Raw genomic sequence first — 20,765 nt, forward strand, 5'->3', positions numbered from 1 at the left:
CGGGCTCTTCGTCATCTTGAATCAGCATATTTAGTTGGCAGGGTCTCAACATGGTTCTAATGCGTTCGTCCGTTCAAACTCTACAACAATGACTCTATTCAAATCTATTCATCGCCAACAACAAAAGCACCGCCCAGCAAGATGGCAGGCTCATCGAGATTGTGATGCTCATAGCTGCGACTCAAACATTAGCGACTTAATGCCTTGGCCATATGACGCCTGTGCCATTCACATACCTCAGCGTGCCCACGCCGCCCGCCTCAAGTAAAAAGGTTGGGCCAGCGTCGAGCGGAAGGCCACTCCAGCGCAGCGCCAAGGCGCGTAGAATGTGACCATGGGCGACTATGAGAACATTTCCCGTGGCGGCAGGATCGGGGTGCGTCCTTTCCAGTACTCGACGATGGTACTTTTCGCGGATCTCGTGAATCAGCCTATCTAGCCTCTCCGTCACGTCTTGTGGGCTCCTGGGTGGATGTTAGCGGTTATCGCACAGCAACTGCAAGGGGGGCTCCGAGGCAGGGGTGGACAACTTACTCGCCGCCTGGGCAGCCGTCGTGCCAAATATCCCAGCGGCCACCCTCGACGCCCTGGTCGGCGCGGATCTGGCGAATCTCGGGACTGGTGATGCCCTCGTAGTCACCATAATCCCACTCCCGGATGTCGTCGGTGACCTGGACGGCAGCTGCGCACCGGAGGCCCTCACATGGGTTCTCGCCGTGGGGCTCCCAGGGCAAGGCACCGCCTGGCAGGCCGAGATTGAGCAGCTCAAAGGTGCGCTGGGCGCGTTTGCGGGGCGATACGTAGCTGTCAGAGTGTGACGAGTGGAATTAGTCGTTTGGTGGCATCGCATACTCGCATATTTGAGGACAAGAAAAAACAACAACAAAACAAACATAGACATAGAAAGGCAAGACAGATCTCACGGGGGTGTGCACTCGCGTGCACCCTGCGTGACTGTACGATACGGTAGAGCGCGCAAGAAGCGCGGCGAATGAGAGGACACGAGCTTTTCGACAAGGTTTCAAAATGATCTGATATCTGACGAGAAGCTGCGAGAACCCAGTCGTGTCTCGGGTACGGGAAGACGCAGGAGTGAAGTGGCAGAAGGGCGGTCCGCCGAAGAGAGTGGGCAACAAAGGCAAAACGAAAAGAAAAAAAGGTAGCCTGTGGCGCTGCAGGACGACTTGTCAGTTGGCAGCTTTTGCAAGCAGCCTTGACAAACAAGAGGAAAGACGATCCAATGGGTGTGGCGTTTTGGCGTACCCTATCTCATGCGGCGGCTGCATGTCTCAAGTTTATGCAGCCGGGCAGGGAGGAGGGGTCATCACAGAGAGGGACGGTCCATGCCATGTCTCTGATGCGCTGCCGTGACCGCGCCGCTGGGGCCTGGAAGAAAAGAAAAAAGAGGGAAGAAGAAGGCCTGCCATTGGGCGCGTGTCAGGGTCGAAAATACACGCCCCTTCCGGTTGCACAACGGCATCGGACGAAGGAGCGGGACAAGGGGTTTCTGGGTTGGAGCCTGGTGCACGGGGGTGCGTGCAAACTTTGGGACTGTTCGAGAGCCTTCTTTTTTGGTGTAACAGCACGCATCGCAACGTTGCAAAGAACTCAAGGACGGCTGAGTCGGGGAAGAGCTGGGAGAAGGCAAAGCCTTCTTGCCTTTGGGTTTATTGAATCCTGTTGAGACTCACATGTGGTCAAGCTTGCCGGGCACAATCAGGCGGTCCGGCCCGACCATGGCCCTTCCGGTAGCCAGTACGCGCTTCTCGCCGTTGGCTGTGAGCGGAATGTCGGTGCGGCCCGTGTGCTTGCCGCTCAGCGACCACTCGGTCTCGCCGTGGCGGATGATGAAGACCTTGGGCGTCGGCATTGGGTGCTTGGTGCGTGCGGACGCGGGGCGGCGGTTGTCGGGGGGGATGCGGTTATGGCGGAAGCACCGGAGACAGACTCGCTGGAAAAAAAAAGAAGACAAAGCGGAAGCGGAAGTCGCTCTTGGTCAGCGTCGGTGGTGGAGGGGAAGGAGGAAGAGGCGCAAAGGAACAGAGATGCGATCATGAGCGATATTCGGGGCCAGCGGCCTGGACCTGGACGGATGACATCAGATCCCGCCCGCTAGGCCCCAAGATCGGGCCTTATTAATAAAGGGACAACTTATTGGCCATTATTAGCGGGCAGGCAACGACGGGAAGACCTGGCTAGAGCTGCCTAGCCGCTGCAAACCCACCTAAGGAGGCCACCCGGCGCTAGAGGCTCCGGAGCGGCCAGGAGACGAGACAGCAGGGTCGAATTCCCCAGAGCTGGGCACGGATGGGCTGGAGGGGCGGCGCATATCTCTGCTACATGATGCATAATTATGACAATGCGCAGTGGCCGATGCCATGCTTCTGCCTCGGCAATCTTTACGGTCACCAGAAACGGCAGGTTGCACATTCCTGAGAATGCGGCAATCGCTAGACGGTCGCGGCAATGGCCCAGGTCATTCAGCTTGTCGACAAGATGGCGACGAGCCGAATTTACATCTCTGCTCTTGGATCAATTATTTCTCCGTCTTCATCGAGTTGCATTTCTTCGTCTTTTCCTCGCCTCGCGAAACACTGAGCCCTGCCTGCTCTGAAAAGGCTTGGCCTACCTCGCGACCGCGGTTGGGAGAAGACGAGTTACCTCAAACAGCAGGCCTGTTGTCAAACAAAGAGCGGCTATTGTTGGCCCCTGTTCCTCAAAAAAAAAGTCCGAGTTACTATTTTCAGCGACAGCCCTCTGTAGATCATGATGCCGCGCCCGTCATCCGATGTTTTGTCTGCGCCACGGTTGCTTCGCCACGACATCCACTCGAGGCTTGACGCTTGCTCTTCATATGGGGATAGTTTCCGAGACGCCTTGGGCATACTGGGAACTTGACTTTTCCAAAAAATGCATCAGCTAGCAGCAGGCCAAGACTCATTTGATCCAAAACAGGACCAGTCTCGCTTAACGCTGCTGCCGCGTCTCCAATGCCCACTCCCCGGCTAGCCAGAGTCCATACGACGTGCGTAATCAGTACTTCAGCCGCAAGGGTTTCATGCAAACCTTCAACGTCGAGGTGCAGAGCTGAAAATGAAACCGGCCTGTATACTACCGTGAGCTCGGATATACATGACATATGTGCAATGCAGTACATGGATTGAGCCGAGCCGTGTCTCCGGAACCTCAAAGTGATGCCCTTCATCTACGCTACTACGACTGGAGCAACACACCGGCCGGCGCTCGAGTTGCGTAGTGGCTGGACCAGGATGCCGATCCGAATCGCAGGCGACACCAAGGCAGATATACTTTTCACGTGTTGAATTGAGGATGATTCGTTACAAATCAGTTGCGATGATGAGAGGCGTGTTGAGCACCTCCTCGATGGACACGATCCCACTCCCGGCTCGACAACCCAACACGCTGATAGCCAATCACAAAGTGACCTGGACAGGACAAGCCATAGAGGACAGAAAAATGTCGGCAAAAAAAAAGAATTCGGTGCAAATTCAACACTGCTCGTATTCTACAATTGTTTGTGGATCTCATCCACTTCACGTCTAATACATAGAACCTCCCTACAAAGTCCGACCCCTGCCAAGGTCGTATACGAGGTAGAACATAGTTCAGCATTCTTTCTAGTTACGAGGGCATCATGCTGTTAAGATCTCACGAAAAGCCTCGAGCCAGCCACGGTTCTTGACACAACATGGCTCGAAATCCCAAAGTTCTCAGAGGTCTTCTACCGCAACCGAGCAATCAATCAAAGCTGAAAAGACGATAAAACCGACTTCAAGGAATATGCTGCCAGTGAGAGGAATGTCGAGAAGAGCTAAAGTAGGGGTAGTTGCTCTGATTACCTGCTTTCTCCTTGTTCTTTGCTTTGGACGACTTGACTCCTTCTTGCCTGTCGCACGGCCAGTTGCCGCAACCGCCAACAATTCAACACATCAGCATCCAGTCACAAAGCTGGTGGATGCTGCGCAAAGGAAATTTGACGAGATTAAGCAAGGGCAGTCTAAGTCGCTCAGGCAGGCTGTGGAAGAATACCGCACCAGGTATGGAATACCCCCGCCACCACAGTTTGACAAGTGGTATGAGTTTGCGACTCGGAACGGAGTGGTGCTCGTTGACGAGTTTGACAACATACATCAGTCCATGATGCCTTTCTGGGGACTGGCACCCAGAACTGTCCGTAAGCGAGCAGCCGAAGCCCTACGCAGTGGCGACAGCCTAATGCGCGTCGTGGTCCGCGATGGCAAGGTCACGGACGTCGAAGGGGGTCCGAAATGGATGCAGGACGCGATGCGCGGGATGATGGAGAAGTTTGTGCAATATCTGCCGAGCATGGAGATTGCATTCAACACCATCGACGAGCCGCGGGTGGTGGTTCCGCACGACGACCTGGAACGATTCCTGGCAAGGGCACTGACAAAGAACATGCTAGCTGCTAGCTCGAACAGAAGCCCTATCAACAGTTTCTCAAGTCACTCCACCAAGTCCAAAGAAAACACCGACACGAATATGAATACCATCTCCTTTACTCAAATAGGGCGCAGCCCCTCCTGGCAGCACCTACGCCTGGGTTGCCGCCCAGACAGTCCGGCCGGAGCCCTTGCCGATGCCGATTCCGAAGACGACGTAAAGAGCTACGGACAAGGCGAGCTCGGCTTCATCTACAACACGTCGACTATGTCTGACGTGTGTCTGTCGCCGTCGCTCCGCGCCTCCCACGGCTTCTTCGACCGACCCGACACCCACAGCATATCCTACGACCTGCTCCCCATATTCTCGCAGTCCAAGACGTCGGTCAACAACGACATCCTCTACCCGTCGCTGTGGTATTGGGTCGACATGGTCCACTACGACGCCACCAGCGACGTGCCGTGGTCCAAGAAGCAGGACCGGCTGTACTGGCGCGGGTCGACGACCGGCGGCTTCGCGACCGGCGGCAACTGGAAAGGCCATCACCGCCAGCGGTTCGTCGACATGATGAGCGGCAACGGCTCCGCCACGGTGCTGTCCCGGCGAGGCGACGACCACGCGGCTGGGGGCTGGGCGGTCGAGACGGTCGAGCGCGGCGAGTACCGCGACCTCGTTGACGTCGCGTTCACAAAGGTCGTGCAGTGCGATGAGGCCGACTGCGCCGCGCAGACGGCGCACTTTGACGTGCAGGCGCGGGCCTCGCAGCAGGACGGCTGGCACAGCAGGATGGTGCTGGACATGGACGGCAACGCCTTCTCAGGGCGCTTCTACGCGCTGCTGCGCAGCAGGAGCCTGACGCTCAAGTTTGCGTCGTTCCGCGAGTGGCACGCGGAGTGGCTGCGGCCGTGGGTGCACTACGCGCCGCTGAGCCTGCAGGGCAGGGAGTGGCTGGAGCTGGTGAGGTACTTCTCGGACGGGGACGGCGGGGGCGGTGCGGCGGAGGCGGAGGGGATGGCGGCGAGGAGCACAGACTGGGCGGAGAGGGTGCTGCGAAAGGAGGACATGGAGGCGTGGTTCTTTAGGCTTCTTCTGGAGTGAGTTCCCCGAACGAGAGCTTTGTCGTGGTTGCTCTGCGTGAAGTTGCTGACCTGAGTTCTAGATACGGCCGAATAATTGACGATCAGCGAGCGTATATCGGGTTTACCTTTTCGGGTGCAAACGTGAAGAGGTGATGGAGATGGTGTTTTCGCGAAGGGGCAGATTGCAGTTGTAAAGGATTGAATGGAGATGCTATTCGTGAAGGAGAAGCAGTTACTATCAACAGGGAAGGAGAAGACGGAGCTGCAGTTGACGGAGGCCAACACGCAGTTAGAGCTGATTTTTATTTTTGCAACATGTAATTAGTTATTAATACCCAGCAAAGCTGATGAGGACTTGTCTTGTAGTTTCGCAGTACCCGGCTCGTAAGTCCCCATATCTCTCTACTATATGGAATTCTACAAGTGCGTGCATGATGTTCTGTTTGGCTTGGCGAGTGAGGAGAATACGTCGGGCAGCGAAGAGACCTGTCCCTTCTGAGCATATAATTCGTACCCACGCTGCCCATATCAGGCTGCCTGCTTACTTTCGGAGATCAAGGTCTGGGGTCTAGATGCGAGGCTTTTTCAGCGCCGCAGCATGTCTCACCAGGCAGAGTCTGGATGTAATGGATGCGGTGCATCCTGCAGCAGCCAGAAGTATAGCCAGCGAAAGATGGCCCTGGTTTTGTTCCACGTAAAGAATGAGGCGTATGTAGGGGTGAGAGTGGGAGAGGCGGAATACGCCGACAGTTGTCGATAGCTTTGGACGTGGTTGAACAAGAGAAGATGGGATTTTTCCCGCAAGATTTAGAATCTCATATTGTACTGACTAACACTGAGGCTGAATCCGATGTTGCATTTTTTTTAGCACTTTATTAGATCGTCGTCGCGTAACGTCTTCCTAGCGCTGGAAGAAGGGGCTGACGATTGACATGTGGAACCGGCTGATCCCGCGGAGACGCCATCGCCGGACGCTTCTTCCGTTTCCATTTCTTCCCCGCACTTTAATTAAGCATTCCAAACGAGAGACGGAAAAAAAGCTCAGTGGCACTTTCTGACTTATTTCTTATTTAAGAAAGTAGAGGGTACTAATACAAAAAAGACAAGGGAGGAGGAAAGAGGTAAAAGGTTGGGCGTTATCAACTTGTTGCGTGGGGGGGCAATCTTGTCCAAAGCTCGCACGCCACCAACAAACAGCAAACAAGACAAAAAGCAGCATCAGCAGCACCCCGCTTCACTTCGCCCCTCATCAACCTCATCATCGTCACCAACATAAACCATCGTCCGTCATCATGTCTGCGCTCGTGTTTCTGAACTTGCGTCGCCGCGAGACCCTCGAGGGCAAGCAGAGCGCCGCGCGCGAGGTCCTGGCCCAGGGCGTCGGCGCGGGTCCGACCCAGCAGGCCGAGGGCGTCTTCTCGTACGGCCTGTCGTCGGCCTGCGCGCACTATCTCGACATTGCGCTGTCTGAAAAGGTGCGATCACTGCCATTCCTCCCACTTGGAGTATTCCCGCGGCAAGGAACAGGAACCATTAATGGAAAGCTGTCAAGAGCTAACACACATCCCCGCCGCCCCGACAGGCCGACGAGCTCAACACCTGGGCCAGCCAACGTGGCAAGCGCATCACCAGCACCACCATCCTCGACAAGCACCCGGAGACGCTCCGCCTGGAGCAGGGGAGCATCATGCGCACGCCCGACGACAGCGTGGCCGTGGTGCTGCCGCTGTCCGCGACCGCCGTGCAGGTCGAGGGCAAGGCGGCAAGTAGCGAGGAGCCGGCGACGACGACGACGCGGGCGACGTGGGAGCCCGAGGCCGCGATGCTGGTCGCCGCCGGACAGGCGTTCTCGGTCGTGGAGGGCAGCGCGCACCTGGTCTACGTCGTGGTCAGGATGCAGTCTGCTTGAGTGAGGGGGGTGAGGGGGGCAACGAAAAAAAAGAGACAAGACGACCAAAAAAAAGGACAGCGAGAAGAGGGAAAAGTGAAAACAAAGCAAGGCGGGAGACAACAACAACAACAACAACAACAACAACAACAACAACAACACAGAGCGTGGAATCTACTTCACTTCTTTACAACCCATCTATAGCCAGACAGCACGAGTACTTTAATTTGCAATGACATCTCGTGGATAACGTTACTTTCCACATTCCACATCGTCTTCACAGCAAAGTACAACGGGATGCAACTCCCTAGCTTTCCCTCCTCGGGCTACCGTAACGGCAAACTATACCCCCTGCTCTTTCACTCGATCCATGTAACGCTCGAGACTCAGACAGATCGAAGCGGCCCGCCCCAGCAATGCAAGGCTCGTCCACTCCTCACATCACATCCGAGATTATGCATCAATGACGGTGGCGCTTTACTGCTTGTCTCTCCACTATTGGCTGCCTGGCTTTTTGAAATCGGCATCGTTGTCTTGGAGGGGTTACTGGGATCATTTTGCGGGGTGGCGTCTGGGACATGGTCAAGGCTGAAGCACGTCATGTCGGTCAACTACCATTGGCCAGTCCTGCTTTGTCTCGCGTCAGTGAACGAGGGCCGATTGACGAGGCGACAGGTTGCCGTGTTTGTGATTGAGTGAGAGATCCCCCGATCAGAGACCGAGCGACCCTTGCCGCCTTGTCCGTTTGGCGCGGCCGGGCGGGTCGGTGCAGGGCGCGAGGGTCTGCCGCAGCTCAGCAGACGCGCAGATCACATTGTGGACGATGGGGATATTGGTGAGCGTATTTGTAACTTGATCGCCCCCTTGTAGGAAGAGAGGGCTATGAATTGTGTTGCGTCGATTCTGCGTTTGCTGTGGGCTCTACTCGCCGCCCACTTGCAAACTCGAATGGGGACGTGGACGAACCTTGAACGCGACAGAGCGCACCCAGAGAGATTGTTGCAGAAACAGTAGATCGGGCAACATGTAAAGACCAAAGAATCGTCAGACAGACAGCGTGTATGGGCTCATGTACATGGAAAGACGAGTCCCATCTCCCCCGACGGTCCGGTGTATTTGTGCTAGGGTTTACATACTCATATTCTAGAGAGCAGTCGGCTGAAGCTACCGGGTAGCCTGCGAGTGGTAATGTACACAACTAGGTAATCACTCAGATCCGTACGGAGTAATTCGGAAGTTGAGAGGACATTCTTATAATCTGTACTGTTGTGTTATTATTTCCTTGATGCAATCAAAATAGGCCATCCCAGGCACGGGAATCATCGGCTGTTAGCTGAGAGTCTATCGGTTATGGCGTTTCTCGGTAACGCCGCGCTCGTTGGAAACAACCTTGTTGCCTACCAACTCAATTGAGCACATGCGTCTGCTGAAATCAATAAACTGAGTAAGAGTATGCGAGTAAGCATTTTATCAACTACATAGCCCCGTCAGCACCAGTCAGAAAAGCAAGCAATCATCAATCACCCAGGCTGAGGCTGTGACGGCTACAGCAACCGGGAGCGGGGAAGCCTAGCCACGTAATAAGGCTACAACAGCCTTCCTTCCCTGCTACACTTGACATGGCATGGCCCCTTTGAGCCAGCCAAGTCATCTTGACCTTGCTCATCTTGGCCTTCCCGGATTCTTCTTCATCATCATCATCAGCAGCAGCAGCAGCAGCAGCAGTCATCACGATGAGGGCAAATATACTTGCTCTCGCCGCCTTGGCCGGCGTCGCCACGGCCGCCGACAAGTTTGACTGGCAGAGCATCACGCCCAGCCACGACCTTGCCTACCACGACTGCTACGGCAGCTTCCGCTGCGCGCGACTGCTGCTTCCGCTCGACTGGCTGAACCCCAAGCCCAACGAGACGATTGCCCTGGCCCTCATCAAGTCCCCCGCCGTCGTCCCCGTCGATGACCCCACCTATGGCGGACCCGTGCTGTCCAACCCGGGGGGCCCCGGTGGTTCCGGCGTGGACTACCTACGGGGTGCGGCCGCCAAGCACCACGACGTGGTTGACACCCCCGGCCGCCGCCACTTTGAGTTCGTCTCATTCGATCCGCGCGGCATCGGACGCACGACGCCGCAGATCAACTGCTACCCGGACAGCCGTCTCGCACAAGCTGCCGCATCGCTCGAGGCCCGTGGCAGCGGTGGTGTAGATACTAGCCCGGCCGCGCTGTCGTATAACCTCGGCCTCGCCGCCATCCGTGGCGACCGCTGCGAAGAGTTCAACGGCGAGCTGCTCAAGTACGTCGGCACCACGAGTGTCGCGAGGGATATGCTGGCCGTGGTGGAGAAGATTGACGCGTACAACAAGAAGCAGCGCAAGAAGGGCAACGCTACCGGAGAGGAAACGACGGTAGAGGCCGACGAAGACGACGACCGGCTGGAGCTGCGCGATGCCGCCGACGGCAAGCATGACCTCCCGCGTCTGCAGTACATGGGCTTCTCCTACGGCACCGTCCTCGGAAACTACTTTGCCTCCATGTTCCCGGGACGCATCGGCCGCCTGCTCTTAGACGGCGTCTGCGACATTGACGACTACGCAACCGGTGATGTAAGTCTTACCTAGCCCGCCTCGCTAGGCAAATTAATGAGAGACTGACTCTGGCTAGGGCTGGCTCACCAACACCGTCGACACCGACGAGATGGCCGATGTTTTCTTCCAGAGCTGCTTCGACGCCGGTAGCGACGCTTGCGCCTTGTACCGTCATGGCGACGCCTCCGGGGCCGACATTGCCCGACGCTTCTGGGACTGGGCCGCGCGCCTCGACGAGTCCCCCGTGTTCGTGACCAAGCCCGACGGCAGCGGCGACGCCGCAGTGGTCCGGCCCGCCGACCTGCACGCGCTGCTGTTCGAGGCGCTGTACAGCCCGTTCGGCAAGTTCCCGGAAACGGCGAAGACGGCCGATGAGGCCATGCGCGGCAACACGACGGCACTGTGGGAGCTCGTCACGTCCTCGTCCGGCGGGCCGCTGGAAGAGGTCTGCCCCATCGGCGGCAACTCGACGGCGGCAACGGACCCCGACGTGCGGGACCCCCAGAGCGCAATCCTGTGCGGCGACGGCGAGCCCATCACCGGCCGCGACGCCGCGTTCTGGCGCGGCTACGTCGAGCACCAGCTCGCGCAGTCGTCTGTCGCGGGCGCCACGTGGAGCACCATCCGCATCGCCTGCTCCAAGTGGCGGACGCCCGCCAAGTGGCAGTTCCACGGGCCGTTTACCTCGCCGGCGCCCTCCCGTGACGCCTCCAAGCCGGAGCCCGGGAGGCCCGCCGCGCCGATCCTGTTCCTCTCCAACCGCCTGGACCCGGTGACGCCACTGCGCGCGGCGCGCAAGGCCGCGGCCAAGTACCCCGGCGCAGGCGTGCTGGTACAGGAGGCCCTAGGCCACTGCGTGCTCGGGAGCCCCCGCTCGTCGGACTGCACGCGGGATGTGGTGCGCAAGTACTTTGACGAGGGCGTCGTACCGGACGGGGAGAAGACGTGCGAGGCGGCCTGCGAGCTTTGGGAAAAGTGCGAGCCCGTGGGCGCGCTGGCGGTCGATGAGCCATCCTCCCGGGACTGGCGCTTCCCGCTGCATGTTTAGAGCATACCTGCATAGCCACAATCCAGTATTTAAGATTCTTTCCTCAAAGTCGTGCTCGTTATTTGCACAAGCTCTGTGAGCGGTGACGTCTCGTCCTCGTCGCATACCTATAAGAGAAGGTTGTTGATTGGCAACTACAACAAAGCATTTAATTGGCACAGGAATAAATTTTTTCTGGATCTGTACGTAGCGCTGCTCTGCTGCCCGAATTGTGTCCGTGAATTTCCAGGCGCATCAGCTACAAACAGTTCACGAGGCTGTGGGCGCTACTGAGCTTCAGCGCGACCTACTACAACCTATTAAACTTGGCCTCGTCCCACGATACAGCGCAAGTCAAAGAAGAATTTTCTCTTCTCCATCTGCACCCTATAACCAACCCTCTCTTCCCAGCATGGAGCCGAGACGAGCACCGCTCCACGGCGGATGCCACTGCGGCGCCACGCGCTACGTGCTCTTCCTCACCCTCCCCGCGCCGCCCCCGGACCCCTCCTCCCCGCCTCCCGGCGCCGGCCAGCAGCGCTTCCAGCGCTGCAACTGCACCACCTGCCACAAGATGGGCCTCTTCCACGTCAAGCCCGCCTCCGCGGCGCGCGACTTTCTGCTGCTGCGCCCGCTGGACCCCTACGCCGCGCTCGGCGACTACCTGACCGACGACAAGGAGATTCGCTTCTTCTTCTGCCGGACGTGCGGCGTGCGCTGCTTCAGCACGAACGCGACGGGCGAGGTGGTCGGCGTCGAGGATGCGGCGGCGCTGGGCCTGCCCGCGCGGACAAGGGCGTGGAGGGCGGTGGAGGGGAGCGGCGCGCCCGAGTACGGCACGTTCGTCTCGGTGAATGGGCACACGGTCGACGCGGACCAGACGGAGTTTGACATGAGGGAGCTGACGGAGAAAAGGTGCGTGCGGTATCTGGACACGTTTAGTGAGCATGGCAAGGGACAGCCTGGGCGTTGGGATAGGCCTCATGATCATGGTTGTTATTAGTGGTGGTGGTTTATAACGGAATGTATATTGAAGCTGTCATGGGAGTGGAGATTGAGTAGTAGCCTTCCTCAGAAGCAAAAGGATCATTTGGTGAAAGCGTCATGCTTGGCTGCCGATCAACTTGTCCAATTCTGGATACTGGGGTATGCGAAACGGATCGTTCGATCTCAAAATGAACGACTGGAACAGCTTGTCCAGCCTCAACTTCGTCATAGTGCACAGCAACAACTGAACGAACCGCAACTTCGCCTTTCCCTCACAAAACGGCCCATGCGTCACCGATCTCGGAATGTCCTGCACAATGTCCACGTACGGCCGCAGCGTCCGCTCATACGCCGCAAACGCCCCCGGCAGGTCGTCCGTGCCGTGCCTGGCGACCTCGCCAGCCAGAATCGTGGCGCCGATGAGCGCGAGGCTGGTGCCCGTGCCCGTCAGCGGCGTCGGCGAGTAGCCCGCGTCGCCGACGAGCACGACGCGGTTCTTGGACCACACGCTGCTGCGGATGACGTGCGTCGACGTGGCATAAAAGTCGTCCGTCTTGTGCATGGCCTCGATGAGCTCCTCGGCGCGCCAGCCGGCGTCGCGGAACACCTTTTCAAAGTACTGCTTCTGCGTGCCCACGTCCTTGGTCAGGACGCTCTCCAGCTCGTCGGGGGGGCCTCGCACAGACATGTACACTTGGCCTTCGGAGTGCAGCCGCGTGGCCAGCACCCTCTGTTGCGTGGCGATGTAAAAGTTGGTCATCTTTTCCATGTTTGGGGTGGGCGGCGTCTTGAAGAAGCACATGTAGACGCCCATGTTGACGGATTGGTCCGTCCCCTCGCCTTCGCTCTTCTGCAGCATCTTGCGGATCCTCGAGCCGTGCCCGTCGGCGCCGATGAGCATGTCATACGTCTCGACGGTGCCGTCGGAAAAGGTCACGACGACGCTGTCCTCCCTATTGTCAAACTCGGAGACGGAGAGGTTGAAGCGATACGTGACGTTGTCCTTGGACGCGTCCACGAGGACCTTGACGAGATCGTGGCGCATAATCTCGTACTCGCTGGTGAATCCCTGCTTTCCGTGCTTGTCCTCCTCAATCTTGGGGAAGAGGGCGACGCAGCGGCCCTTGGAGTCGACGAACTTGGTCCCGAGCTCGTCAACGACGTGCTTCTTGACCTCGTCGAGGAGACCCATGCGGCGCATAGCCTCGACGCCCTCCTTGCGGACATCGATCTGGAGACCATTTTCTCGGATACCCGGGAACCGCTCGACAATGGTGCACTTGTGTCCGAGGCGGCTGAGCCAAAAGGCCGTGGCAGGGCCGGCGATGCCCGCTCCGCTGATAAGCACGTTAAGTGATCTTAGAGGTTCAGATGACATTTTTTTTCGTCTGGTGTAGTCGTGGTGGCAATCAAATCTCGAATCCTGCAGTCTCCTTTTATAAAACCAGTTTTGACACGACATCCTCAGGCAAACAATCCTAGTTTCGGACTTTGGCTCTGTCCGCGGACGTCTTCTCGGCCTTGCAGAGCCTGCTCCATTCGAATGCGACCTTGGATGCACTGATGACCGCTATATTGACTGGAGACGGAAAGGGATTGCAGCTCCTTCAGGGGAATATTGAATGAGTACATGCTGGGCGCATATGTATCGGGAATTGCTTGTTCGCGTTTAGAAAAAGCCGAGATGAAAAGTCGCGAGAGTGGGAGACGGGAGTATATGTACGTATGCATGTACTCGGAGTCTCCAGCAAACGTGACTGGGCCGTTTTGAACGGTGGTCCAGGATTTAAAACCGTCGGATCGGGAAACGGCCCGGACCGTCAACTGCCGACTCGCCAACTTGATGAAAACGGTCAGAACGCGGCTAAAATCAAACCACCCGTTTCCCGTATTTCCGACAAGCAATATCCTCCAAGATGCAACTTCGCAAAGACGCCCGATTAGGCTGCGGCCTCGTAGGTCCGATTGCACCAAGCCACGCGGCAACGGATATCGAGCAGAGTGCTCGGTTATTAAGCTTACCTTGATGGACCACGCCACCTGAATGCATAAATATCGTCACGGCTGAACACACGACATGTTGCAACCCGCAAGCATTACGTGACACTTCACCACAGAGAATTTGCAAGCATGAAAGATCAAAAGGCGACCGTCGCTGTCGTTGGACTAGGTATGCTTAGATCAACCCGATCGCTAGCGTATAAAATGCTAATTGAAGAGAACAGGCGCTGTCGGTCTGGTCACGGTGAAGAATCTCGTGGAGGAGGGATTTGACGTAACTGGCTTCGAATCCAACAATTACATTGGCGGAGTTTGGCACTACACAGAGGATAACCAAACTTCAGTGCTTCAATGTAAGTTGCACAGGTTTGCGCCCGGTCGGCAGCGGCTGACCCGTGAATAGCGACCATTGTAAACATCTCAAAGGAACGCGTAAGTATTAAGCGTATACAATACACACTTCATCCATCCTGATGATGTTTTCTAGGGCTGCTTTACAGACTATGAATTTCCAGCGTCGGTGCCCTCTCATGCGACAGCCCAGGACGTTCAGCGCTACCTCGAAAGCTACGCAAAGCATTTCGACCTGGAGAAGCGATTTCGCCTCGGTGTCGCCGTACAGAAAATCCGACGGGACGAGGAGAAGCATCAATGGATACTAGATATGGCAGACGGCGCCTCGCAACGGTTTGACAAGGTCGTGGTTTCGACCGGACCAACGTCCCACCCGAACATGCCAAACATACAGGGAGTGGAGCGCTTTACGGGCGACTTCATTCACTCACAAGCCTTCAAAAGGTAGGGAATTTTTGAAACTTTTTTATACTACTACTAACAACATTCCCAGACCGGAGCCGTTCAAGGGGAAGCGGGTATTGTTGATAGGCCTAGGCAATACGACAGCTGACACCGTCGAGGCGCTGCGCGGACATGCGAGTGAAATTTACATTTCGCACGCCAGGGGCATCCATATTGTAAGTGCCCTATACTTATATCTGTTTCTTTTTCTTTCCTCCTATTTTAATTGGGTATTTTGCAGCGCCAATGCTCACATCCTTTAGCTTCCCCGAACGAGCAAAACCGGCATCCCGTCGGACCATACCTTGACTCTGCGGAAGCTCAGTCTTCTATCAAATCTGGACAGATATGCTCCTACCATCTCAGACTTCCTGTTCAACAAGATGGTGGGCAAGCTCTCACGAGATCGATTCACGATGCAGCCTGAGTGGAGGCTCACGCCAGCTCTGCACATTAAATTTGGCGGCGTGATTGTTTCCGACAACCTGGTGTCCAACTTCGCCAACGGCGTCGTCACGTCCGTGCCGGCCGTCAAGTCTATCCTCGACGGCACCACGGTCGAGCTCAGCGACGGAAGCAAGATCGAAGTGGACAGCATCATCTGCTGCACCGGCTACCGCAAAGACTTCAGCATCATGGAAAGGGGCGTCGACCCGACGCGAAGCACGCCCCAGAGTTGGTACGACCTCCCCGGATCGTACGGCAAGCCGCTCCCGCGCCTGTACCAGAACATCTTCTCCCTCGACCACCCGGACTCGCTCGCCTTCATGGGCTGCGTGTGGTTCTTCAGCGGCGCGTTCCCACTGTACGACCTGGCGTCCATGGCGCTCGCGCAGGTCTGGACGGGCAACTCGTCCTTGCCGCCCGTCGCGGAGATGGGCCGCGCCGTCGACGCGCACCATGCGCTGGTCTGCCGGCGGGCCAGGCAGGGCCCGACGCCGGGCACCTGGGTGCGGCAGAGTTCGTGGGAGCCCTGGGCGCAGGCCACGGCGGGCACGGGGCTGGCCGAGAACCTGGGCTGGGGGTGGAGGGGGTGGGCGTTTTGGTGGCGCAACCGGGCGTACTACAAGCTCCTCGTGGACGGCATCTACTCGCCGTTTTTGCTCCGCGTCTTTGAAGGCAAGAGGAAGAAGTGGGATGGAGCGCGGGAGGCCATTGAGAGGCTCAATCGCAAGTAAGGCTGAGGAGGCCGCATGTTCTCTACACATTCAGACTTGTACTACACTCGATCGTTCCTTTTGCAGCATCAACGTTGTCAACCTTGTTTTTCGGCCTATTTACGTTTATATATGTACAGTGTTCACACATCCACCACATCTACCAGAAACGGACGGCGTCGGGGCAGATGGACTCGCCGCCGTAGGAGGTCCAGATGGCCTGCTGGCGGACCTTGGTGCCGGTGTGCGCCGCGTTGACCATGGTGCCGGCCTTGACGAAGATGCCGACGTGGGCGACCTTGTTCTTGCAGTCGCCGCCGGTGGCCCAGAAGAGCATGTCGCCGGGCTTGGCCTCGCCGCGGGGGATGCGCTTGCCCATGGACGAGTGGTACTGCTCCTGAGCGGTGCGGGCTGAGTCAATGTCAGCATACATAGGTCTTGTTGCACATGTCAAGGTGGTGGAGACGCACGAATGGTCTTGCCCTGGGCCTTGCAGACGGAGTACTGGGTCAGGCCGGAGCAGTCAAAGCCGCCCTTGGAGGGGCCCTTGCAGCCGCCGCCGCCGTAGACGTAGTCGACGCCGATCTGACTGTCGGCGGCCTTGACGATGCCGGGGCCGCTGCGCTTCTCGAGCATCTCGTCGGCGGGCGCGGCGAGGACGCCGGAGGCGGCGAGGAGCATGCTGACAATGGCGACCTTCATGTTGGCGGGTGGAGTTGGGTTGTGATGGTTTATTGGTAAAACTTGCTGTTATGAGTGAAAGTGAGTCTTGATGGTTTTCCTTTTCATCACTACTGAGGGGGCGGGCAACAAGCGCTCTTTATACTTGAGGAGTTTCAACTCTGTAAGTCGGAGCATCGCAAGGCTGACCCGAATTCAACAACGACTCCCCTGCAGCTGAAGATGTTTTCCTCCACTTTACTTTCCATCCTGTCCAGTTCTAGGCTTCTTCAAAGGTTCCTTTCCCCAAGCGAGAAGGTCGCAACGTCAGTTAGCGTCAGCATAATGTTGCACCGACATCTTATTACTTACCCCTCTAGCCCCCCCCCCCCCCCCTGGGGTTTTAGTGGCTGGGCTGCTGCGGGCGGCCACCTGGACTTGATCCGGCAAAGCGCCGGGCCTCAGCCGCACAGAAGGTTGTCGGGCAACTTTCCTCCGTCATCGTATTGCTCGCCATGAAGACCATCTTTGGTCCCTGGGGCTGAAGACTAAACTCTGACTGCCGGTCAATGCGGGTGCCTTGCGCGATTCGCTGCAGATCGTGCAACTCTTTTAACGTGGATGGGGGACGTGTTAATTTGCGAAACAGGGTTGACAAGTTGGGACGGGGGAGCTGAACGAGTTGACTTGGATCAGCAGTGATTCAGCCTTGAAGCTCCGGGGCTCTGCGCTGCTTCTGCTGCCGATCTTCTAGCTGAAGTGAATGAGGGATAGCTCAGAGCCTACGTCGCAACAAAGACCTTGGTGTCGATTTCGCACTCATATGGTCCGTATCCGTACAGTGGTCGTCATTTGGCGGACCCTCGGTACTTTCAATGAAAGAGACAGCTCAAGGGTATGGTAAGGCTGTTCACTTGCCGTTGCCATCTGCTGTCGGTGACCAGAGTCAATACGTAATGCAATCCAAAGAGTAATTTCTCGTGCAAATAAATAATAATGACCCTGATGGGGTTCATTTTGGCATCGTCCAGACCCTAGCGTGAAGCCTACAGTACGTTCCTTGTGATACATCTGTTGTTGCGATAACCAGGTACAAAGTGCGATTAGCGCCTACCAAGTCTACAGCAGGAACAGCCACAGAATCTGTCACAACGCTTGGGATGTCCTTTTGACTGGTTATTCAGACAGATCAAAGTATTATATATGCCCCTAATAATAGTGGCTTTCAAACCTTTTACCCTTTTTTCGCAGCATTTTGTCCGTGTAGTAGCGGTTGAGAGCATGATGTTAACACCCCGTCGGCTGCAACCGAGCCTGGGCAATCTACAGCGGTTGATAGCGCCACCGCGAAACGCTCCAGCAGCTGACTAACGGCCAAGCCTCATCCCAAAAGAAGCGAAATCAAGAAAAGCTTTGGCGATTCAGCTTCTACGATTGCGCCGCTGTTGCGACGGATAAAGCGACTACATCATAGGCATCCGCATCCAGGAAATTCTCCCCCAATTCTCCCCCGTATACATCCACTGACCGAAAAGCGCGACATTCTCACACCGACGCAACCACCGTGCAACCACCGCGCAACCACAAGCCCATCCTCCTCCTCAAATCAACGAGCGCGCCACGCCACCTCGCACGAGAAGAAAACATACACACTTCCGAACACAATCGCGCGCATGTCCGGCCCTCTACCCAAGCCCAGACTGCGCGGCGGCCTCATCGCCACCGCCTTTGGCGCCGTCATCATCGTCGGCTCCCTCACCGGGGCGCAACTCAAGTCGGACCAGCAAAAGACCGAGGTCCGTACGCGTGGTCGTAGGCCCATTCGCAAGCCATCGCTAACATGCTCCGCAGTCGATTAAGCAGTTTCGAGCCGACTCGCCCGCGCAGCAAATAGCGATCCTGGAGGAGCAGCGGAAGCACCTGGTGCTTCAGAGCGCGCAGATCGACCGCAAGATGCAGGTCTTCCAGGAGCGGCTCAAGGAGCGCGAGGAGGAAAAGACGAAGCGACAACGGTAACGGGCGACTGTTCACGGCCCTTCTGGCTCCAGGGCTTCCTCGTCATCGCATGGAAGCTGCTGGCCGCGTAGCTAACTATCTGCGCCCTGTACAATACCTACATGATATATGATACCCGATAGACTTGTACATTACTTGCATACTCACAAATTCACATGTGGCCAATGTTGCTACGTAACATCATGATATAATTGTGCTGCATCTGAACACACCTGAGTCTAACTGTTCCGCGCCTTCCCGGTATTACTACGTCCCCTTACTGTCCCTCCACGCTAGGCAGATCAATGGCCTTGTAGAGCAGAATCAGAGCCGAGTGGAATTCACCCCCGCCCGATAGAGACTCGACCTTGTCTACCGTCACCTCCGTCACCTTGTCATCGTTGAACCACCACCACTTGCCATCCTCCTCGCCCTTGACACCAGTCTTGGGGTCCACGGGGGTAGTCTTCTTGACGTATGCGGTGTAGTGACCGCTGTCGGCGCTGGCACCCTGGTGTGTAACAACACCACGGAGCTCATACAGGCCAGACTGGTTGGCACCGTCGTCGGTTCGCAGCTCGGGGTTAATGAGGGCATTCAGTTCCTTCTTGGCACTGAGGAGCGCGGCAGCTTGCTCCGCCTCGACCTCCGCGTCAGTCTTATGACTTTCGCCCATTTCGGTATCGCCATCTGCCGACTTCTCGGCTGGCTTCTCGCCAGTTCGTTTCTGTTTCTCGGCGGCGGCCTTTTCCTTCTCCTTCAATTCCCTCTCGCTGGGTAACCCAGCACCACCAGCAATGTCGTCCGTGTTGTTGTTCTTCTTGCGTCGCTTGCGGGCACGCTCAATGTCTTCTTCGTCTTTGCGTACTTCGCGGACCTTGTCTCGAACGGGAATAAGAGCCTTCTTCAGCTCGTCGGAGCAGAACTCTACAATGTCGAGCTCCTGAGGGAATGTGACCTTGCGCATGATCTTGGCCTTCTTCTGAGTCTCGCGCTTCCAGAAGAAGCGCACAAAGTGAACGGTGAGGTACTTCGGAGCTCGGGAGATTTTCGACTGTTTCGTATACGTAGCATCTCGGTCGAGGACTTCCGATTTCTTCTCAATCTTCTCGCTGAGAGCAGCCAGGATACCGTCGCGGAGGTGGTTTGTCTGGCCGTCGATGTGGCAGTTCAGCTTTGCAAAATGGTCTTTGGAGACAATGGGCTTCTCTCCAGCTTTTATGGCATCTTCTTCATCGCATTCCATAGATGAGGTGAATTCGCCACTCATGTACTTCTGAACGAACGAGGTGCTCGTGCCAGTCTCCTGCTTGATTTGGACCTTCTCGCCCAACTGCTGAACAATTTGAGACCAGGCTTCTTCTGCATCCTGTTGTGCGTAACCGTTGTTTGATTTGGCTTTTTCGGCGAATTGTGGGAAAACGACGCGCAGGGCACCTAGAAAGTTGACCGGAGGAAAGGGATCTTGTGTGGCGCTCATCTTCTTGTACAGGGCAGCAAGCTGAGCGGCCAGATCCATCTGTGCCATGCCCGCCAGCAACCCTAAACTCGATGATTCAGTGGGCATGTAGTCCTCAAGGGCGGTCTGCAGTTCGGGGATGGAACGAAGCGTCTGAAGGGTCGAGTTGAGATAGCAGGTGTTGCCCAGGTTGACCAGACCAGCGGGCGTAGCGCCGACCTGCTGAGCCTGCTCGGCCTCGGTCATGTCTTCTACAAACTTGACCTGGTCCTTGGGGCGCACAATCTCGCGGCCGCCACCGCTAGGCGTGCCCATGACCATCAGGACCTGGTTGGCCTTGAGACCGAGCGCACTCATTTCCGCGTCATCCTTGAGCTGGCCTCCCTTGACGAGGATCTTTTGACGCTCGGGTTCGACGTTGGTTAATGAATAGATTTGGAGCTTGAAGTCGATGCCAGTCGTGTCGGTGTCGACGTCGACTTCGTACTTTTTGCCTTGGTGCTTGGCGACCACTGTTACAGTCAGCGATTGTAATGGAAGCGCGGGGAATGGCGGGGTAACGGACCAGGTATGATTGCCATGGTGGCCAATTGCTATGTCTGGAAACAAATATTGAATATGTTTTATGCAGCCAAAATGCAGTCGTCGAGGCCAGGCTAGAAAAGAGGCACACGAAGATAGCAAGAACGGTGGCGGAAGAGAGA

General features: G+C 56.7%; 10 protein-coding genes across 10 annotated transcripts; 6 read left to right on the forward strand and 4 right to left on the reverse strand.

Annotated features, from left to right (window-relative positions):
• Window positions 1-104: 104 nt before the first annotated feature.
• On the reverse strand, window positions 105-1,870 carry ISF_06104 (phosphoglycerate mutase family protein; the record flags this gene model as incomplete). The annotated part of the gene is made up of 4 exons (XM_018849708.1): window positions 105-174; window positions 237-464; window positions 535-804; window positions 1,692-1,870. The coding sequence occupies 4 exons, from the start codon at window positions 1,868-1,870 to the stop codon at window positions 105-107; spliced, it is 747 nt and encodes a 248-aa protein (XP_018703206.1).
• Window positions 1,871-4,161: 2,291 nt separating this feature from the next.
• ISF_06105 (Lipopolysaccharide-modifying protein) lies at window positions 4,162-5,657 on the forward strand (the record flags this gene model as incomplete). Its single annotated transcript, XM_018849709.1, has 2 exons — window positions 4,162-5,519; window positions 5,585-5,657. 2 exons carry the CDS (start codon window positions 4,162-4,164, stop codon window positions 5,655-5,657), a joined length of 1,431 nt encoding a protein of 476 aa, XP_018703207.1.
• Window positions 5,658-6,796: 1,139 nt separating this feature from the next.
• On the forward strand, window positions 6,797-7,413 carry ISF_06106 (hypothetical protein; the record flags this gene model as incomplete). The annotated part of the gene is made up of 2 exons (XM_018849710.1): window positions 6,797-6,979; window positions 7,087-7,413. The coding sequence occupies 2 exons, from the start codon at window positions 6,797-6,799 to the stop codon at window positions 7,411-7,413; spliced, it is 510 nt and encodes a 169-aa protein (XP_018703208.1).
• A 1,712-nt stretch (window positions 7,414-9,125) lies between these two features.
• ISF_06107 (Peptidase S33 tripeptidyl aminopeptidase-lik) lies at window positions 9,126-11,025 on the forward strand (the record flags this gene model as incomplete). Its single annotated transcript, XM_018849711.1, has 2 exons — window positions 9,126-9,995; window positions 10,054-11,025. The coding sequence occupies 2 exons, from the start codon at window positions 9,126-9,128 to the stop codon at window positions 11,023-11,025; spliced, it is 1,842 nt and encodes a 613-aa protein (XP_018703209.1).
• A 391-nt stretch (window positions 11,026-11,416) lies between these two features.
• ISF_06108 (DUF636 domain-containing protein) lies at window positions 11,417-12,007 on the forward strand (the record flags this gene model as incomplete). Its single annotated transcript, XM_018849712.1, has 1 exon — window positions 11,417-12,007. The coding sequence occupies one exon, from the start codon at window positions 11,417-11,419 to the stop codon at window positions 12,005-12,007; it is 591 nt and encodes a 196-aa protein (XP_018703210.1).
• Window positions 12,008-12,106: 99 nt separating this feature from the next.
• ISF_06109 (FAD dependent oxidoreductase) lies at window positions 12,107-13,369 on the reverse strand (the record flags this gene model as incomplete). The annotated part of the gene is made up of 1 exon (XM_018849713.1): window positions 12,107-13,369. The coding sequence occupies one exon, from the start codon at window positions 13,367-13,369 to the stop codon at window positions 12,107-12,109; it is 1,263 nt and encodes a 420-aa protein (XP_018703211.1).
• A 752-nt stretch (window positions 13,370-14,121) lies between these two features.
• ISF_06110 (dimethylaniline monooxygenase 2) lies at window positions 14,122-15,968 on the forward strand (the record flags this gene model as incomplete). Its single annotated transcript, XM_018849714.1, has 6 exons — window positions 14,122-14,161; window positions 14,217-14,345; window positions 14,396-14,424; window positions 14,480-14,790; window positions 14,840-14,966; window positions 15,054-15,968. 6 exons carry the CDS (start codon window positions 14,122-14,124, stop codon window positions 15,966-15,968), a joined length of 1,551 nt encoding a protein of 516 aa, XP_018703212.1.
• A 139-nt stretch (window positions 15,969-16,107) lies between these two features.
• ISF_06111 (nlp/p60) lies at window positions 16,108-16,649 on the reverse strand (the record flags this gene model as incomplete). Its single annotated transcript, XM_018849715.1, has 2 exons — window positions 16,108-16,358; window positions 16,418-16,649. The coding sequence occupies 2 exons, from the start codon at window positions 16,647-16,649 to the stop codon at window positions 16,108-16,110; spliced, it is 483 nt and encodes a 160-aa protein (XP_018703213.1).
• A 1,631-nt stretch (window positions 16,650-18,280) lies between these two features.
• On the forward strand, window positions 18,281-18,623 carry ISF_06112 (hypothetical protein; the record flags this gene model as incomplete). The annotated part of the gene is made up of 2 exons (XM_018849716.1): window positions 18,281-18,403; window positions 18,459-18,623. The coding sequence occupies 2 exons, from the start codon at window positions 18,281-18,283 to the stop codon at window positions 18,621-18,623; spliced, it is 288 nt and encodes a 95-aa protein (XP_018703214.1).
• Window positions 18,624-18,879: 256 nt separating this feature from the next.
• On the reverse strand, window positions 18,880-20,642 carry ISF_06113 (ubiquitin hydrolase; the record flags this gene model as incomplete). The annotated part of the gene is made up of 2 exons (XM_018849717.1): window positions 18,880-20,573; window positions 20,627-20,642. 2 exons carry the CDS (start codon window positions 20,640-20,642, stop codon window positions 18,880-18,882), a joined length of 1,710 nt encoding a protein of 569 aa, XP_018703215.1.
• Window positions 20,643-20,765: the final 123 nt, after the last annotated feature.

The sequence above is a fragment of the Cordyceps fumosorosea genome, assembly GCF_001636725.1.
Source record: "Cordyceps fumosorosea ARSEF 2679 chromosome Unknown scaffold_15, whole genome shotgun sequence".
NCBI classification, from domain to species: domain Eukaryota; kingdom Fungi; phylum Ascomycota; class Sordariomycetes; order Hypocreales; family Cordycipitaceae; genus Cordyceps; species Cordyceps fumosorosea.